The sequence below is a fragment of the Protopterus annectens genome, chromosome 1.part1 (genome assembly GCF_019279795.1).
Source record: "Protopterus annectens isolate FY-2018-M chromosome 1.part1, PAN1.0, whole genome shotgun sequence".
Classification (NCBI taxonomy): domain Eukaryota; kingdom Metazoa; phylum Chordata; order Ceratodontiformes; family Protopteridae; genus Protopterus; species Protopterus annectens.
The window spans coordinates 43,772,468-43,791,622 of NC_056726.1; the positions used below are offsets into that span (position 1 = coordinate 43,772,468).

The 19,155-nt window shown below is 41.7% G+C and overlaps 1 protein-coding gene across 4 annotated transcripts in view; it reads right to left on the reverse strand.

Annotated features, from left to right (window-relative positions):
* Positions 1–19,155, reverse strand: part of ARHGEF10 (Rho guanine nucleotide exchange factor 10) — a 2,254,368-nt gene that overhangs the window by 1,545,329 nt on the left and 689,884 nt on the right. For all 4 annotated transcript variants that reach the window (XM_044073505.1, XM_044073484.1, XM_044073499.1 and 1 more), the window contains one exon: positions 4,013–4,089. In XM_044073505.1, coding sequence (XP_043929440.1) covers positions 4,013–4,089 — 77 coding nt within the window. The remainder of the gene's footprint in view (positions 1–4,012; positions 4,090–19,155) is intronic.

The window sequence follows — 19,155 nt, forward strand, 5'->3', positions numbered from 1 at the left end:
TAACTACAATTGAATACCTTTTCCAACACAAAAGGACAGTGGTTGAGTGAACCAATGTTCAAATAGTAGAGAAAGGTCTCTGCAGTCATGCAAGTGTCACTTAATTAGGAGAGTCAGATATGGAGAATGGTCACGTGGCAGCTGATTTCTTAGGACTGATCCACTGTTGATGAGATTCAGTGAACAGTATGAATGGGCCTCAAGAAAAACAGAGAGCTCACATATGATGGGATGGTTAAAGGCAAGGTGGAAAAGGGGGGCTGGGGAGAGGGCAGAGAAGGCAGGAAGAATAAAATATTAGAGGACTAGAAAAGAAAATGAAAAGACCGCAGGACAGTGTTTGGTGGGGGTGGATAATGACCTGATGGTTGTGAGAGCAGGTTTGCACTAAAGACTGTCAGCAATGGACCCACACTGCTGATAACTGGGAGGAGTTGTAGAAAGCAGTGGATATTAGGAGAAATCGATGCAAATCTGCTTGCCTGTAAACTGAAGGACAAAAGAGGGGAAGGGAGGGTCCAGCTGAAGACAAAAAAGTGAGGAACCTCAACAGCAGGGAGGATATTTACAAATCCCTGCAGATTATTACAACAGTCTTTTACAATGACAGTAATTTTATTGGTCTGGAGCAGAGAATAACTGGTGAAATTCTGCCAAGGAAAGAACATTTTGGATTGGAAATTAGAAGGAAATGAATATGGAAGTGACACACAGATAGTTTTTCAGTGTCATGTGCATTCTGTCCAGTTCCATATTTACAAAGGAACTCCTTTGTGTAAGAATTAGAAAGGTATTCCTCCAAACTATGGTGAGCTCCCTCTCATGGACTGCAACTAAGGAAGCACCACTTCAAGAATATTTCAGGGAGTTCCAGCCAAAGCTACCAAAAAGCAGTCAACTGAGTAAGGGAAAATGTGGACATCCTTCTCCTGGGAGGTGTCTGCTACCACAGCTAACATTCTGGCAAAGACTCTGGGTACTAAAGAAAGCCCAAATATAACAATTTGTACTAGAACTGATGTCCACTGAGAGTGAAGGACTGTCCTGCAGGCTTTTCGTTTTTTTTTTCTAGTCCTCTAATATTTTATTCTTCCTGCCTTCTCTGCCCTCTCCCCAGTCCCCCCTTTCCACCTTGCCTTTAACCATCCCACCATATGTGAGCTCTCGCTTTTTCTTGGGGCCCACTCATACTCTTCTACTTCCCCACCATTTCTTGAAGCCACTGAATCTCAGATTTTCAAATTCTGATGTTTCAAAAGGTCTCCATGTCCAGTGGCACCATCCTGGGTATCAGCATCTAGAGGATAGCCATCAGAAAATGCATGTAATAGATGTGTTGGTTGAAGACAGGGATGACTAGAATAAGACGGAGCTCATCCTTCCCCACCAGAACTAGAAAGAGATGACACTGAAACTCCTGCAGCTGCTTAGAAGAGGAGGTGGGGGTGGATTCTTTATTTATTTCCATCTCAGGAACAACAGTCCTAGGATTCTCACAGGAACCTGGTTATGAGGAGACCCACAGTTCATTACACACAGGAGTAAGCTGTTTTCTATTAATGTATGAAGCTCAGCATGTGAATACTGTATTCTGGATAGAAAAAAAAAACTGCCACAAGCTGGAAAGGAGCGTGCTGTGGGTCCAGCACTGCCTGGCTTCACATCATATTCAGTATAAGCACAGTCTCACACTCAGGACTCAAGCTCCCACCTGACATCAAACATCTGCTTGATATCAGATCCCCCAAGGTGCACGTCCTAGTGCAAGATAACCCAAATGACGATCTGCAATCAAACCTGCTGGTCACTCTGGACCTAGAGGGGAGTTAGCTGTCCACAGTACTCTTGATCCATGCTCGATTAATTCAAGGGCTGTTCTCTGAGACAAAGACGGTTAGTCTTGGCCTTCATCTGACTGATCAGGCCTGGGTAGCACAAAAACTGGAGGACACAGTTCCTCAGAATGGAACCCATTGTTGCTCATCCAACACTCTCTTTCATTTTCCGCTGTAATACAGGACCAATGCGGACTCAAGTTCCCCCTAGCTGAAGACAAGCAGAATACAAGCTCAACATATGAAGTGACTTGGGTGACGGTTTAATATCTACTTACCTTCTGTAGAGCTAAGCCATGACCTGCTTACCAAACGTTTGCCCTTTAGGAAATGTTCTGACCTATGACTAGGGCTGATGATTGATCCTTACCAGTCCCTGGGTGAAGACCTCTTGACGGCCATAAGCAAATTGGTTACAAAGTAGGATAAAAGCTTCTAACTAATATGTCTTTGTGTGGCAAAATGAAATCACTAGTGCACATAGGAGTTTTTAATGTCACACTCTTCACTGCAGGTCTCATCTTATAGTTTTGTATCCTCATAGACACACAGTGTGTTGTATATGCATGCAAATACACAACTTCACCAAAGATATTAAGGACTGTGATGCAACTATGCAGGCATGAAAAAAAGAACTGGCACATTCACTGGACACGTATGCTTAGGTACCCCATCAAGATGTGAGCTAGAATGGTTGAGCAGACATCCCAACATAAGATCCATCAAGAAGGGTTCTCAATGTTAAAGCACCAGTTGCATCCATTTAATTGATGTGCAACCAGTGCATAGGATGACATTTCAAAAGTGTTCTAAAATTTTCAGTGAGAAAGCAGATGAGTTATATTCCTAGTGTCCTTTCACATTTAATTCAGAGGAATGTATTGTGAGGAAGAAAGTCACTTCTAAGATACAGAAGAAAGATGAACATTTTGTAATGTAGCAGTTTTATATCTAAGGTCTTTCTTTATGAGGCACCGACTTACTTCATAAAACTAAGAGCAGGATAAATAGCAAAAACCTGAAAATTATGTCCCACCTCTATAGCACTGAAGGGCTCACACACACACACACACACACACACACACACACACACACACACACACACACACACACACACACACACACACACACACACTCTTATATAAAAGACTGCTGTGTATGTTTCAAACAATGATGTCAAAGCCATTATACAAACATACAATTAATATGGGAAGAAAGTTACAATGTTTCAGTGTGTCTCTCCCTCTGTGTGAAAAATGGACTGTTATGTTTACTTTGGATTTGTATTTCTGATTTTTAATAGTTCATGGATAAAACTTCTCACAAATTTTGTATAGATGATGACTACAAGAAAAAGACACATTGTTTCTGTGTTTACTCCAGGAACTGAAAAAAAAACTGCTATTGAGTGAAAAAAAGTTTTTGTTTCTGCCAGTAGTTATAGGAAACTGGATATATAATAGTGGCTGTTTCCTGTTCTGACATAATTTCCAGATGTGCAGAGTTTATATCTCCAGATGTTAACAAATGAGGTATACTGTTAAAATAAAGATGGTTCTGCTAGTGTAAAAAGTATAAAATATTCCTGATAATAAAAATAGTGAATAAATAAAGCAAGGCTTCCATCCTGGAACTCCCAACTAAACAAGAAGCCTTTACGATGTTGAACTCTACAATACATAAAGCCAATGCAGCTCAAGAGGTCAAAGACAGAGCTTATCTTCCTACTAATACTGAGGTATTCTTTATGGTCAAATGTGTGTGTGCCTTGGAAACAGTAATACAGTTGTTTTAACATTTCAAATACTAATGGCCAGTCAATAAATGTTGTTGCAAATGTAAAAGTAGCCTTGTTGATATGTCTAACGTGTTCGACCTAAATGCAATCAGACTATTACATGTGTTGTCTGACTGCACAAATTACAGTACGTGTGTGTGCACGCTGTATCATAAATAGTGAGGGCTTTGAGTGTGCATCATAAATAACTCTCACAATCCATGAGTGTTTCAAGTGAGAAGTGAAAGAAAACACTTGAGAGTGTAAAAAACATGGCAAGAAACTGCCAGTTTTATCAGAACTGATACACAGTTTATCATACACAAGTGACACTCACTGCATACAGCAGTGTCCAAAACAGTTAGCAGAAACGTGCACACTGGTCTTTAGATATACTTACTGTCCATCCATGCTGTGTTTGCAGGATCTGCAACCCATCTTGCTAAAGCATCCTCTTCTCTTACAACACAGGCTTCACTTTAAAGAAAATCAATGACCAACAGTGTCAGATACATATATTGATTCATGTTCAAGCTTTCTTTCAAGGATTCAACACCAAGAAGCAGCAAATGCTTAAAACATACTTTACAGTTACAGTTTTACTTTGCATTCTTCCTTTGAGTTTCTTTTCAGGCTGTAACTCGAGGTAAAAAACTACCTGCTTAGATGTCCTCTTCCTGCATCACTGTTGGTGCTTATCTTTTTTGTGATCAGATTGAGAAACCAGAACACTGAGAAAAACAGGCTATGAGTACAAGAACACCTTGTGTTAAAACAGGCATGGCTTTCATAAACAGGAATTGAGAAATAAGTGAGGTGCACAAACGGTTAATAAAATCAGGTGTCAGACAGTCGGATAAAAGACTGCTTGAGTGGTACTAACCCTGTGTTGAACTCAGTGGCTCCGCTTGTTCTTATCAAGCATAACATATTTCATCAGCATTGTATACAGTCTAAATATTTTACATGAAAACGATAAACAATGATGAGCTTCGCCACATGGATTCTGAAGTGGGGGCTGGGAGACGGTGGTGACATAATTAAACAAATAAATCAATAAATAAAATTATTCCTTTATATGAAATCTTAACAATCAGATCAATATCTTGAAGGCCAGCGAGGCTCTGCCTCACATATATGCGGATTTTATTCCACAGCATAGGGAGTCTTTGGGTGATGAATCTCCCTCCAGCGCCCCCTAATAATAGCCGTCAAGGTTTTTAAGTCTCCGCCCTTGTGGTCTATTCAAATGTGAAACTAAAATAAATGGAATGGAATATTCAAGTGCAACAACAACAAAAAGAATCCAACTGAATACGGCTTAAAGTCATACATCATGTTCAGTTAAAATGCTGCCAAATACTGTAATTTAATATTATGTGCAGCTGTAATACTTGAGTAGTTTGCAGCAATAATTCCAGTCACAATATACAAACTAAATGCAAACACAGAACATCACTATATAATGAACCTGACTTAAAGATCTATTTCATTTCAACATTCTCATGAATAAAACAACAAAAAAATCTGTCATTCATTGAACTGTGCAAGCTGTAAAGCCATAGATATTCAAACAAAATACTTAACTTCAGATTATTTAGTTGTTGTTAAAATGCACTGCATACAACATTTATTATACTACAGTTCAATGCTCATCTACCATGGTTTATTATGTTCTCCTTAAAGTTACTAGCTGTCATTCTTAACACAGAGCTGGCTGTATGAACAAGAAATATCATTAACCATAGCATCTGTGGCACATGATATGCAACTACTAATTTCAGATGCTTTATGATTCACTGCAAATGATTGGTAACCCAGACCAGTGGCTAGATCTCATTTACTAGCTTAAATTGTTGGTTTACTGAATAGGTAGACTGATCCATGTTTTTTTAAGCTGCAAACTCATTCAGTGTCACAAAATATAATTAATGTAGATAAAATTCAACAAGACAGTTATCTATCATTGCATACATCCAGAAATATATGCACAACTGTTTGTTGGCTCCGCCTCCCCACAGTCATACATCAGAGAATGTAAAACATAGATAAGTGAGGGTAATTTATACAAAAGAAATGGATTGTTTTAAAGAAAAAAGACTAGTGCCCTGTTACACTCTCACAGCACAGACTATACAGAACATTATAAAAGATAATAATTGTCATCGCATTCGTAAACTAGCTATGGTGTTCAGACATCTCTGCATAGTAGCATGGCAAGAAGATTTAGCAATTCAGAAGGGGGGCTCTGAATACAGCTGTCATAAATAACCCATGCTCACCTTTGTTAAACTGTGCTAATTCACAGGAGGCTTAGTGCTACCACCCTATACTCCATGACCACAAGCCCTGGCAGCCTGGCTGCAATGACATTCGAAGGGGACTGGCAGCTGCCAAGCTGCTTAGCAGACCTACTGAATACACACAACAGAATCAGGAGGAGTGGGTGTGTTCTGTGCACTAAGTCATTGGTGGTAATAAAAAAAGTTTCTATGAAAGACTACTCTCCTGGCAAAATGGATGAACAGAATTAAATGAAACCAAGAAAATTCCAACAGCAGTCACAAAATACATCTCAGGGATGCAGTACACGGGTAGAAAACAGGACAGAAGAAAAGTATACCAAACATGATCTTCCTTCAAATTCCTCACAACTGTTTTACTATTAAATGCAAATCAGGTTGTGGAGCAACAATACGCATTTATGAATACAAAATAACATTTTCTGGCTACACTCCTGCACATGAGCATAAACAGCAGTTTCCATAGAACAGGGGTAAGATGCTAAAACAGCTGGAAAAGCTGTAAAACATTTTGAACTACCAAACTTCTTTTTATTATGTGACAGAGCAAAGTATGTTACACGTTTTAATGCAGATGGACAAAACCCTTAATGTACCCCAGATGACCCATGTTAAATTAATGGTCTGGGTGCTGGAAAGGCCATGGTGGAGAATGGGAATAAGCGGCCAATGTCAGCTGACTCATCCTTGAGGAATGAGGCAGCCTAAGCTTACTGTAATAAAGCAATGCTGAGCTCTCTGCTGCATAAACAGTGTGCCTCTAAGTCAAGAGCGTGCACATGTGCAGAAGCATGCATACAACTCCAAAAGGCAGTGATTGCAGAGCTTGCAAGACTGCAGAGGGTGGGAGTTACAGCACACTCCTCAGCAGAAGTATGACACTGCACCAGTGTCATCAATCTCCTCACCTGTCCCGGACAGGGGTTGGGTTTAGCGTGGGGAGGCTAAGGCAGGTTTGGTAGACCAGGGAATTGAGAAGTAAAGCTGTGAGGCATAAAAAAAAGGATACACTTCCATTTAGGCCATGGTCTGTGTGGCAGTCCTAAGCATGCTACAGCTTCCAGTGCTGTAAAACATTTCCCACTTCTAAAGATTTTTTTTTCTTTTTTTCAGTCTTGTACTTTGTAGAAGCTGAAGCAGCTAAAGTTCCATGTACTACAAAAGACATATCTGTCAGCAGTAAGTGTGTTACAATGTTTAGAGCTGTAAAACACTTAGATCTCTTAACACTCAATAGCATAGCTAGGGCAGGGATGAAGGGGGCAACTGTTCTGGTTGCAAAGTGTTAAGGGGAGTGATTGGTGGTCTAAGACTGACAGCTAATTGCTTTTCTTGCATACTGGCTTTTAAAAGATGGTTTTGCATTTGCAGTAAATCCTGAGTATTGCAATACTCCTTGTGTGGTTTAAACTGTAGCACCTGCTTGCTACATTTGTACCAAGCAATTTGCTACAATATAAAAGAAAAAAAAGATTTGTTTCTCTCTTTTTTAACTACAATCTGAGCATTGTAGCACTCCATGCAGGTATAAACTGTAGCAACTACAGTTTAAAACAACAATTTCTTACCCCCCCCCCCCCACAAGAAAAATATGTGAGGAAGGAGGGTTGAGGGCAGGGCACAAGAGACTTGATTGGCTCCGGCATTTCAAAAGTCACAGGTACCTGATCGCAGACTTTAGTTTTTTGTTCTTAAATGATCCCCTGAGGAGGGGTGTGTGGGACTCAGAAACAATACCTGGTAGTCTGGATGCCTCCTGCACTTCAGCAGCACCAGTCACCATATCTTGCACTTTTTTTTTTTTTTTGCTCTTCTATAGAAGAGCTGGAGCAAGAGTGAGGAGATGTGCACCTTACTACCCTGCCTGACTGGTGTACCAGTAGATGGAGTAGAGCTTTTTTTCTCTTCACTTGAAGAGTGGCAGGGGCGGGGTACTAGTTTATGCAACTGGCACAGGGCCCTTGTTGAACCAGCTATGCCTCTGCCAACACTTTTTCTCTCGCTCTCTCTGCAACTGGTAGTACATGTTGCTACCTGAGTTACACATGGTTGTTAGACAACAACTTTATAATAATGTGCCCAAAAGGATATGTAAATCAAACAAAGAAACAATAAAAAATAAGCACAGCTGAGCAGAAATATTGAGGTACTCATTTGAAATGTCAGGATCCACTACTGCATGTCGCAAAACACAGAGAATGAACAGCCAAAAGAATGGAGTTACATATGCTAAGTCTGAGATGCCACTTCGTGGAATATTCCCTTTTCTTCAAGGTATGGCGATCTCATAGTTGGTTTATATAAAGATGGGGGGGTTGCAGGGGGGCTTGCCCCCCCACACACACACACAAAAAGAAGTTTTAAGGTGAAGAGTGATTTTCAAGATTCACTCTTCTTCTGTGTTTTTGGTCTTTTTTTAGTTTGTCGGCACTTGGCATAAGTGGATTGTTTGGCTATACTTTAGAAACACAGGGTGTAAAACCCAGCTGATGCCTACGTATATAAAGATGCCATGGAAAACATCCCAAACAACATCCAAGCAAATGTTCAAAAGATTAAACAGACAAACCATTCAGTAAAAACTGCAGTAAAAACTGCAAGAAAAACTCAGCCAAGCTAGAGTCTTCACTGTCTAATACCTTAAATGTCCTTTCCCAATGGAATACATGCAAATGACCCTTTAAAGACTTACTAGTATTTCAGATATATATGGCTTCTGAATATTTATGACTTTTTATTTTTTAAGTTTTTATGAGTACTTTTAGGCCAATAATGCTAACCCAACTAGCTGCAGATATACCATATTCTGGGCTTTTTTGTGACCTCATCAGTAGAGCATAACGGGATTATTTGGCTATACACAGAGCTTAAAACCAAGCTGATGAATGTACTCATAAAGACTTAAACTGGACGTCCTTGACTTCTTTCAGGATGGTGGCAGTAATACCAGAACCAGAAGGAAAGCTGTGTGAAATTAGAGAATTTTGCTAGCCTTACTTGGAAATTGTGTGTGTGTGTGTGTGTGTGTGTGTGTGTGTGTGTGTGTGTGTGTGTGTGTGTGTGTGTGTGTGTGTGTGTGAAGGGCAGTCATTGCAGATAGAAGAGTGCTGGGAAGCTGTTCACAAAGAGAGTGGTGTGGCTCTGTAAGTGACAGTGTGCAGTCTAACTTGGGTGAAGAGGTTGAGGACCCATACCCAAGTTAGAAGAGTATGTTCCATCTATGCCCTTGGTGCCAAGTTGCATACTGTGTTGATTAATCAGTGAAACAAACTGCAGGTGCACCTCTTTTATCACTTTTGTGAAGATGCTGGTATCGTTTCATCCTTTTTTCTGGGTATCACGGCGCCGTGATTGCCTAAAATTTGGTGAAGTGTAACAGCATTTACATCACATTTTGTGACAGTGCTTTGCTGTTCCTTCACAAGAGTAACAGAGATTAAAGACATAGGGAAGTAATAAAGGGAAAAGCTTGAAAACTGTCAACAAATATATCCCACTACTGAGAGACACTAAACTCTTTGCAGAATGCATAAGAGTTGGGGAAGAGTCATGACAGAATGATCAGGGGAGACTATAATATCACATTGATAACATGGGTAGATGAAAAAGGTGGATCAACATAGCATATTAAAAAAGACAGAAAGAGATGGACTGATATCTGGAAAGAGAAAAATAAAGGGACAAAGCAATTCACTTTCTCTGTGATGGAAGATAATCAAAGACGTCAACTTGACTGATTTCTGATGACTGAAAAATACAGGACTAAGGTGCAGTGAGGGGAAACAGAAAAGAGAACTGCGTCTGGACATGTGCATGTAAGCATGTCAATGGGCTCACAAGGGAAAATCAAGCAGGAAGCAATGAGTGGAGCAGGTTTGGTGGAATAGAATATAAGCAACCATAAGGTGATGAATAATGCAGGAGGCAAGCAAATACAGAAGGACACAGAGGGAAGACATTATTATGACACAGTTGGAGCTCACAGCAGGACAGACAAGCATGGGTAAAACAAGAAGCATGACCAAGAAGGAGCTAAACTGAAAGGGAATCTAGAAAGAGTAGAGGTGATAAAGAAAGAAAAAGAATAGGCAAACAGGAATTACTGGTGAGTCGGGAAGAAACAATAGAGAAGTGCCCTACCAAAATGGAGAGCACAGAAACAGCAAGCCACATCATTTATTTATTTACTTAATTACTTATTTAGTATTATTTTTCAGTAAACGGGTAAGTGGGCTGGTCAGACTTATCCTTTTCAGCCAGTTACCAGGCTCTGTAAGAAGAAATCCTATGGTTTTACAAAAGGTAAAGAACTGAATGTATACAACTTCCACAAGAGTTGAACAGTTGAATAGGCATGCAATGATGATAGCAGCTTAGAATATAATACTCGTATTTAATAAAAGGTAGCATAGTCAATCATACTTGCATACTTATATGTACTGCTGTGTCTTTTGGCTTTTCCCGGTTAGGGGTCGTCACAGCGGAACTCCGGTCCGCTAATGATTGGCAATAGATTTTTACATGCCGAGTTGCCAGCCCTGACGCACAACCTTCAACAAAGGTACGCCCATTCACGCATGTCTCTAGATAGAAGATGCTCTAGCTGAGAATCGAACAGGACAACATCTTACTGTGAGGCGACAGCGCTACCGCAGCACCACCACCGCAGTTGCATACTTATATGTACACTGTGAAAAAATCCTCACTGTGGTTAACAATGGATAGGAAAATATTTGTAAATATAAAGTCGCAGGAAGAAATGAGAATGGAAATTATTCGATTTTTGCAGAAATATACAGCATAGTCAGGAGAGAAGTGAAGCAAAGGGAATTATCATGGCAGAGGTAAGTCCTCAGGCAGGCAGTTAAAAAGAAGTTAGACAAGCCAAAAACAGAGAGGGTAAGTACAGATATTAAGACGAGAAGAGAGAAAAGGCATTGAGGACCAGTGGATTTCTGACTGCATTCTACAAAATGGTCCATGTGGAAATAAGATAACCAGCCAGAATATACAGCCTAGCAGGAAAGATCAGATGATTATCCAAGTGAGCAAAGGAAGGAAAAGTAAGGTTGCAATACCAAAAGACAAAGTGTAAATAATCAACTTTGACAGGCATCTTTAATCAACACAGACAAGAAAATGTTGGTCAAAACATTGCAGATTAGAGAAGCTGCAACCCATGTTCATATAAGAAGGGCAAGTGAAATTCATCAAAGAAAAGATGTCAGTGGTCAAATGGTGAAAAGTGCAGATTCACAGAACTGGAAGTAAAAGTCTCAAGGTAAACAGGGTTATATTATTCCGCATAACGAATATGATCAGTTGTAAACATCTGAGGTTTCTGATAGGCTCCCTAAAAGAAATAAGGATGCAAGAGAGTCTCAGAAAATGGAAAAAGGCATGCGCCACAAACCAACAGTAGAGATACCGTTGAATGGGAATGAAATTGGCATAGTACAGATCAAGAGGTGACCAGAAGGAGTTGTTCATTGTCATGCAGGCTATTCATTATAGCCTGTACGACATAATCAAAACAGAGGCCAGGAAGCATTAGCAGAGAACAGAAGGGAAGAGAACAAGAGGGAGCAAGGACTATGGTTTCTACTGCCCACATAATATTGCATCCTACCAGCAAAGGAAATTGAAATAGTAAGGAATGTAGTGTAGGAAACGTTCAAGGAACACAAGAGGGAAGCAGACCTGGAGAACAACCTCAGTAACACAGTCCAGGTAAAGGTATGTGGGGTGAAAGTGGAGAAACAAACCAACAGCCTACTGTTACTAAACCCTGGGTAAAATGTCTCAGAAGGGAGATGTCATGACTGCAGTAGGACTGGAGGCTGAAAGCCAGTACCATATCAGGAACAATTACTATCAAGATGATGACTGAAGTTACAATGGCTAACCTGCTAGCTACAGATGAATGGGGGGCATATAAAGGATGCAGAACAAATGTGACAAATTCATAAGATGGAGCAAAAGCACTAGGACTTCCAAAAAGACATTATGGATATTGATAAGTAAAGGTGGCCGGGGAGGAGCAGATTTCAAAGTATACACCAAAGCCTATGACATACATTAATATTTAAGTGGAAGGTAGACAAGAATGAGAAACCAGGGCAAAGCAAGAAAAGGAAGAGACACAGAAGGAAGAAGAAAGAAGCCCCAAAAGGGAACAGGGGGAACATAATGGTGAAGGGTACAACATAAGTTAGACTGAAATGCAATATGAAAGAAAATCTAGTAAAAACCTGGGATGGAAAGGAAATATCCAGGATAGAAAAGAAATGAGGATAGGGGAGGGGGGCAAGGAGGAGCACAGTATAGCCAAGGCAGGGTGGCAACAACAAAATGGATGTCGATATGATGAGACCGAGGGAAAGTAACAATCACAAGTGAGCCACACTGCAGAGGTAAAAAAGGAAGAGACAGGAAGATGCTTGAGATGAACAACAGTGGATGTGAAGTCTAAGGAAGTAGAAATAATAGCAAAGGAGTTAGAACTAAAGATAAATGGCTAACAAAATGGGAAGGATGGAAGAAGAAGAAACAATGTAGCACATTGATCTACAGTGACATGACAAGAGAAGAAAACATTAAGGAAAAGTTGGGCAGACAGGGAAAGCCGTTTCTGGAGAAACAAGGAATGGAAAATGATTTGGAGAATGGCATGGAAACCAAATATCTGCTTAGGATATGAGATATACATCTTAGAATACTGTATCTTTGGTTCAATTACATTACAGTGGATACAAAGAAAGAGAAAAAGAAAAACGATACAGTGTGTTGCTGGAGATGCAGAGAAAAAGAAGCAGTGCATGTTGTAGGAATGTGCGCTGTGGATGGGTCCATGACATTTGGCAAAAAGCAGTTAGAGAATGGGGGTGATATGAAACAGAAAATGCATCATATGGCAGAAATTAACGCAACTAATGAGAGAGAGGGTAAAGTCAACACCACAGCCAACGAGAAAGGCAGATGAGAACGAATGACAAAGAATTGAAACACCAGGCTGTACAACATTAACAAGATCTGAAAAGAAGAATACAAGCTGCTCAAGGAAAAGGAGGAGTTACAAAATATGGAACAAAGATGAGTGTCTAATGCCTGTAAGGAAATATTACAGGATAACAGAGAAGACTACATGATATAACAATGAGTGGAAAAAGATAAGGGAAGACAGAGGGGAAATAAGAAATGTGCATCAATCTGAAGATTGTATATATAGAATATTGTGTTAGACAAATATGGTGCACCAGATGGAATGTACTTAAATGTGCATATTCTAAACAAAAGGAGGAGGATGCAAAATTCCAAATTTAATGTATATGTACTAGGGTTTAGCTAAATAATGAAAATAAAAACAAATACAACTGGTTCATAATCTAGTGAAGAAGAAATATGGTAGCTATCATTTATTTTGGTAAACATTATGAAAGACACTGTTTCATTGTAGCATACACATTTGTCTAAAACAGGTCCACTTTCAACACAATATATGTTTACACACATATACATATATTCAGGGAGAGGCACCCTCTACATTACACATTACCATAAATTAGGGCAATTTAGGAACCTCTAAGGGGAAAGATTAACCAGTGAAATAAGTATTTCCATTATGATTTGTACACTTAATATGTACTAGTCTTGGGGATAACAGTATAATGTTTGCCTTCACAAGACTGTGTGAAAAAAATGCATTCACATCAACAATACTGTCATCAGAGTGAAGATAGCCCAACCCCTAGTAGCAAGATGCAAGTGCTTTATACTGCAAAGCATTTGACTTCTGATTTAGATTACTTATGCAGACAACATACTACTAGAGAACAGGGAACAGGCAACAGGTTAAGTTTAAATCAGACCAATTACTGTTTTGTTGCTACCACTCCAGTGAGACATTATAAAAATAATCATAAGAGGAGTACAGTTGTTTCAAACAGAGGAGAAAAAGTAAGTTGTTCTAGAGGATCTATTGTTGTTTCACTGTGCTGCATGTAGCCTGCCTGCCATAAGCTTTTGCTTAATGGTGCTGCTGGATTTGATATACTATACTGCCAACAATAGTGCTGGATGTAAAATATTATTATGCAAGTGGTCAGTTATCTGATCTGAGCAGACCAGTAGCAGCCAGTGACTTCAACCCAGGGTTAGCACAGAAAGTAACCGAATCAGTAGGGTTATATTACAGCAGGTTTGTGATGCCCGTGCCCTGGCCCAGCAATCAAGGAGCCCCAATTCTCACCACTAACACCAGTGAGGGGCATCTCATATAGGAGGAAAGGATAACAAATACACACAGTAAAGTGCAATTTCTCTTAAGAGCACACATAGATCACAGTCCGTCTGGGGCTGGTCGCTCCCTTGTTCTCCAGGTCCCCAATAAGACCCCCCACTGGCACAGCTATAGGGGCCAGATCTCAGCCTCGTGGGAAAGCTAAAACCTCCAGCACCCTCTCTGTCCAACCAGTGATTTGTGTCACCACACACACACACACACACACACACACACACACACACACACACACACACACACACACACACACACACACTTTGAGAAGGGTTTATACAATGACACAGACACTACTGGGGAAGGATGGCACAGGTTCTCCAGCTGTGCCCCTTTTTCCCAGACTATATGGTAGTACCAGCTGCCACCACCCACTAATATTTCTCAGCTACTCAAAGGTCCTTAAAAGGGTATCCAATTATTACTGTGCAACATTATTATCCAATTGATAGTATAGCACACAGCTAAAGCTATTGGAGTGATTTTGTACAATTTTACCAAAGGCATGCAAGTGCTCTAAAGAGCTTAAAGTATCTCTACAAAAACAGCCATAGTTGAAAGAGTTTAAAAATATTTACTAACAAATAGTCAAAGTACAAGACAATACTTTTTACTGCACAGTGCTAGTCAAGAGTTTAGAGATCACAGAGAAATACTTAAAAAAAATCAGTAGTACAGCTCTGACATCACAGAAAAACAGTCTAATCTTTCTAGTTTCTAGCTATTTCTAAGAGAAAAAACACAAGTCTAAGATAAACTTACATATAGAGCAAGACAGTGCTGATCAGTTGGATGGTCAAGATGAAAATGCTTAATGCTCTCTGATTCTCTCTGTTTTTAAAATCACATTCCTGGTTCACATTACATCATTCTTCACACTTCCCTGGGTTCCCAGGCTAACAGAAACTACATTTACATTCTTCACCTCTGGGCAGAAACCAGAGCAATAAAGGACATTTATGCATGTAAATTCTGGCCATTAACTCTGGCCTTGAAACAATAGGCAGGATGCCTCACTCTAGACTTACTGACTCCGAGTTTTAACATCAAAGGGTCACAACATGCTTTACTTGGTCAGTAGAGTGCACTGTTGTTACATTTTTTCAGTTCCACATGTAACACTATTTTTACCATTTAAGACACCAGCCTGTGATTTACATTAATATTTACAGATGACAGAATTATCTCCAAAATTCTATCTGGCTAGGCTGGCAGCCTTCATCTATCTTCACCCAATCCTTACATATCTCACCCCCCCCCCCCCCCAGAGAACTCAAGCTAGTTTTTTAAGTGACCCTTGAGAAACACTACTTGAGTGAGTTAGGTCTATCTGAGTATACCTTACCCCGTTCCCTGTCTTGACAGACAGACATATTATATGCTTGCAACCCCAAGCTCCATCTTAGCAACTTGGCATTTTGCTGGCTGGCTCTATTTAACCATGTTAGGGGGTTGTGATCTGCCATAACAGTGAATTTCTTTCCATACAGATAAGGCTGATGTTTCTGCAGTGCCCACACTATGGCTAGACAGTCCCTTTCTACAGCTGCATAGCATTCCTCCCTGGATTTGAGCCTATGACTCAGATAAACCACTGGGTGCTCTTCCCCCTCTGAAGAAATCTGGCTAAGTACAGACCCCATCCCAAGGTTCGAAGCATCCACCTGCACAACAAATTCTTTGCTGTAATCTGGACTGGCTAACACAGGGGGTCCTCCCAAAGCTTCTTTAAACTTCTGGAATGCCTGCTCATATGTTGGGGTACACACTACCTTATCTGGCCTGTTCTTCCTTGTCAGGTCCATGAGGGGAGCAGCTATGGTACTATAACTGTGGACGAACTTTCTGTAGTACGTTGCTGTCCCTAAAAATTCCCTCACCTGCTTTTTGGTAACAGGTGCAGGCCATGCCTGAATGTCTTCCACTTTGGCAGGTTCTGGCCTTATCTTACCACTCCACACTCTATGTCCTAGGTAGGAGACATCTGCCATACCCACCTGACATTTGCTTGGCTTAATGGTTAACCCTGTCCTCTGTAGTCTGCCCAGCACCTCCATGACATGCTGAAGGTACTCTGGCCAGGAATGGTTGTAGATGACAATATCATCTAGGTAAGCAAGGGCAAACCCTCCTGCTCCTGCTAGGATATGATCTACCAGCCTCTGGAAAGTTGCTGTGGCATTCTTCATCCCAAAGGGCATCTTGGTGAACTCATACAAGCTAAAAGAAGACACAAAGGCTGACTTCTCTCTAGCACTGGGAGTCAAGGGCACCTGCCAGTAACCCTTGGTAAGATCAATGGTCGTAAATTACTTAGCCCCACCCAGCTGATCTAGGGCCTCATCTGTCCTAGGCATGGGGGTAAGCATCTGAATCTGTGTGACTATTTAATTTCCTGTAGTCCACACAGAACCTCGTGCTGCCATCCTTCTTTGGCACCAGCACCACTGGGGAGGCCCAGGGACTGTTGGACTCTTGAATCACCCCTAGCTCCAACATCTTCTGTACCTCCTCTCTCAGAGGCTGTTTGACTCTCTCAGGCACTTTATAAGGGGCCTGCCTAATAGGCCTTTGGGGTCCTGTATCCACCTGGTGCTGCCCTAGGTGGGTGCACCCTAGTTTCCCAGTGAACATGTCCCCAAATCTTTGCAACACTGCTCGGACTTCTCGAACCTGGGTAGGAGATAGCTGCTGTGACATTGATACCCCTTCCACTGAGGTGTCAGCCCGAGCCTCACTGAGGAGATCAGTCCCCAAATCTCCTTCAGACTCCTCCTGCAATCCACTGCAAATGCTCAGCACAAGGGCCTCCCTATCATGGTAGGGTTTCAGCATGTTAACATGGTACACTTTGTGCCCCTGCCTTTTGCCTAGCAGTTCCACCATGTAATTAACATCACTTACCTTTCTTACCATCTTGTAGGGTCCCTCCCAAGCTGCTTGCAGCTTGTTGTGTCTGACAGGAATGAGAACCATTACCTGCTGCCCCACAGCATACTCTCTAGCTCAAGCATTCCTGTCATACCACACCATTTTATGTTGTTGGGCTTCTGCCAGGTTCTCCTGGGCCAAGCCCATGAGTTCCCTGAGCTTTGTCCTAAGATTTAGGACATATGCCACAACAGACTCCTTGTGGGACTCGCAGTCACCTTCCCACTCATCTCGAATAAATCTAGAGGTCCCCTCACCTTATGCCCATACAGCAACTCAAAGGGTGAAAAACCTGTGGATTCCTGGGGAACCTCTCTCTAAGCAAACAACAGATGGGGCAAATATTTGTCCGACTCCCTCTTAAACTGATCTGCAAATGCCCATAGCATGGATTTGATTGTAGAGTTTAACTTCTCAACAAGACCATTAGTCTGGGGATGGTAGGAGCTGGTCTTCATGTGCTTCACCACACAGAACTTCCAAGACAAGTTAGCAGGTCTGACATGAAATTGGCACCTCTGTCAGTCAGTATTTCTTTTGGGAAAACTACCTTGCTGAACATCTCTAATAAAGCATTTGCCACCTTCTCTGCCTCAATGGAGGACAAAGCCACTGCCTCAGGGTATCGTGTAGCATAATCCACTAGCACTAGGATATACTTTTTCCCTGTGGAACTTGGGGTACTCAGAGGACCCACAATATCCATAGCAACCCTCTGAAATGGCTCCTCAATCACAGGCAAAGGCATCAATGGAGCTCTCACCTTGTCTCCTGCCCCTTGCCTATCTTTTGTCACTGCTCACAGGTCATGCAGTACCATTACATCTCTGGAAATTCCAGGCCAATAGAAGTTCTGCATAATATGCCTCTTTGTACGTTTTATGGCCATATGACCTGCAAAGGGAATATCATGGGCTATGGCTAGAAGCACCAGATGGTAGGCTCTAGACACTACCAACTGCTGTACTCTCTCACCTTCTAGCCCTCCCTCAGTGGTCCACTCTCTGTATAGTAACCCTTTGTCCCAGAATACAGATTCACCCTTTCCTTGAGAATCAGGAGCCTCCCTAGCTACCTGCCTCATGCCATGCAATGTAGGGTCTGAGAGCTGAGCCTGTCTCAACTCTCTCCTTGTAACCCTTCCCAGGACCCCTTCCACAGGATGTCTGGCATCCTCTGACAGTGGTGCCTCACTGTCAGCCTGGGTACTCCTACTCACCTCTACCTTTACAGTAATTCTGTCCAAGGGACCATCAGTACCCCCAAACAGCTGTGGCTCACCTTCAGTCTCACTGCTACAGGGTAGCTCCCTCTCTGAAGTAACCACCTCACCAGTCCTGGCTGCAAGTATGCAGTCTGTCTGGATCTCCCCAGGCTACCAGACTTACCTGCTTGTCTCCAAGCCTGACTGTGTGTAACTGCACAAGCACAGGGTACTGCACTATCAAAATCATACCCTATCAGGACATCTGCAGGTATATCCTCAAACACACCTACTTGCTGGCTTCCTTTTTCTCCCTCCCGGTCAAGGTGAACCCTAGCCAAAGGTATTTGGAATGGGATCCCTCCTAAATCCCTGACTGGAGTTGACTTCCCAAGCAAGTAATGTTCCTCTGTACACATTGCAGGCTTTACAATGGTTATATCAGTGACTGTATCTCTCTTGGCAATGGCCTCTTTGACACTCAATACAATAGGATATAACCACTGGTGGGAGTTTGGTAACCTTGTTGTCCGAAGACAACCTACTATTGGCATTTTGTCTTTCCCACTTACTGGCTCCTCACCTTTTGTTCCCCACCTTGCCTCTGTGGACACCTGTATTACACATGGCCCCACTGGTTGCATTCAAAACATTTAACCCTAGCTCGTGGACGTGCACCTGGACTAGTGGCGTCCCCTGCTACTGGCAGATTCTGTTGGGGCAGTCTGTGCTGCCCACCATGGGTTCCTTTAGACCCATGAGCAGTACTGGGGCTCCCTTTCCTGTGCAGGGCTATTCTGCTGGCCAGGTAT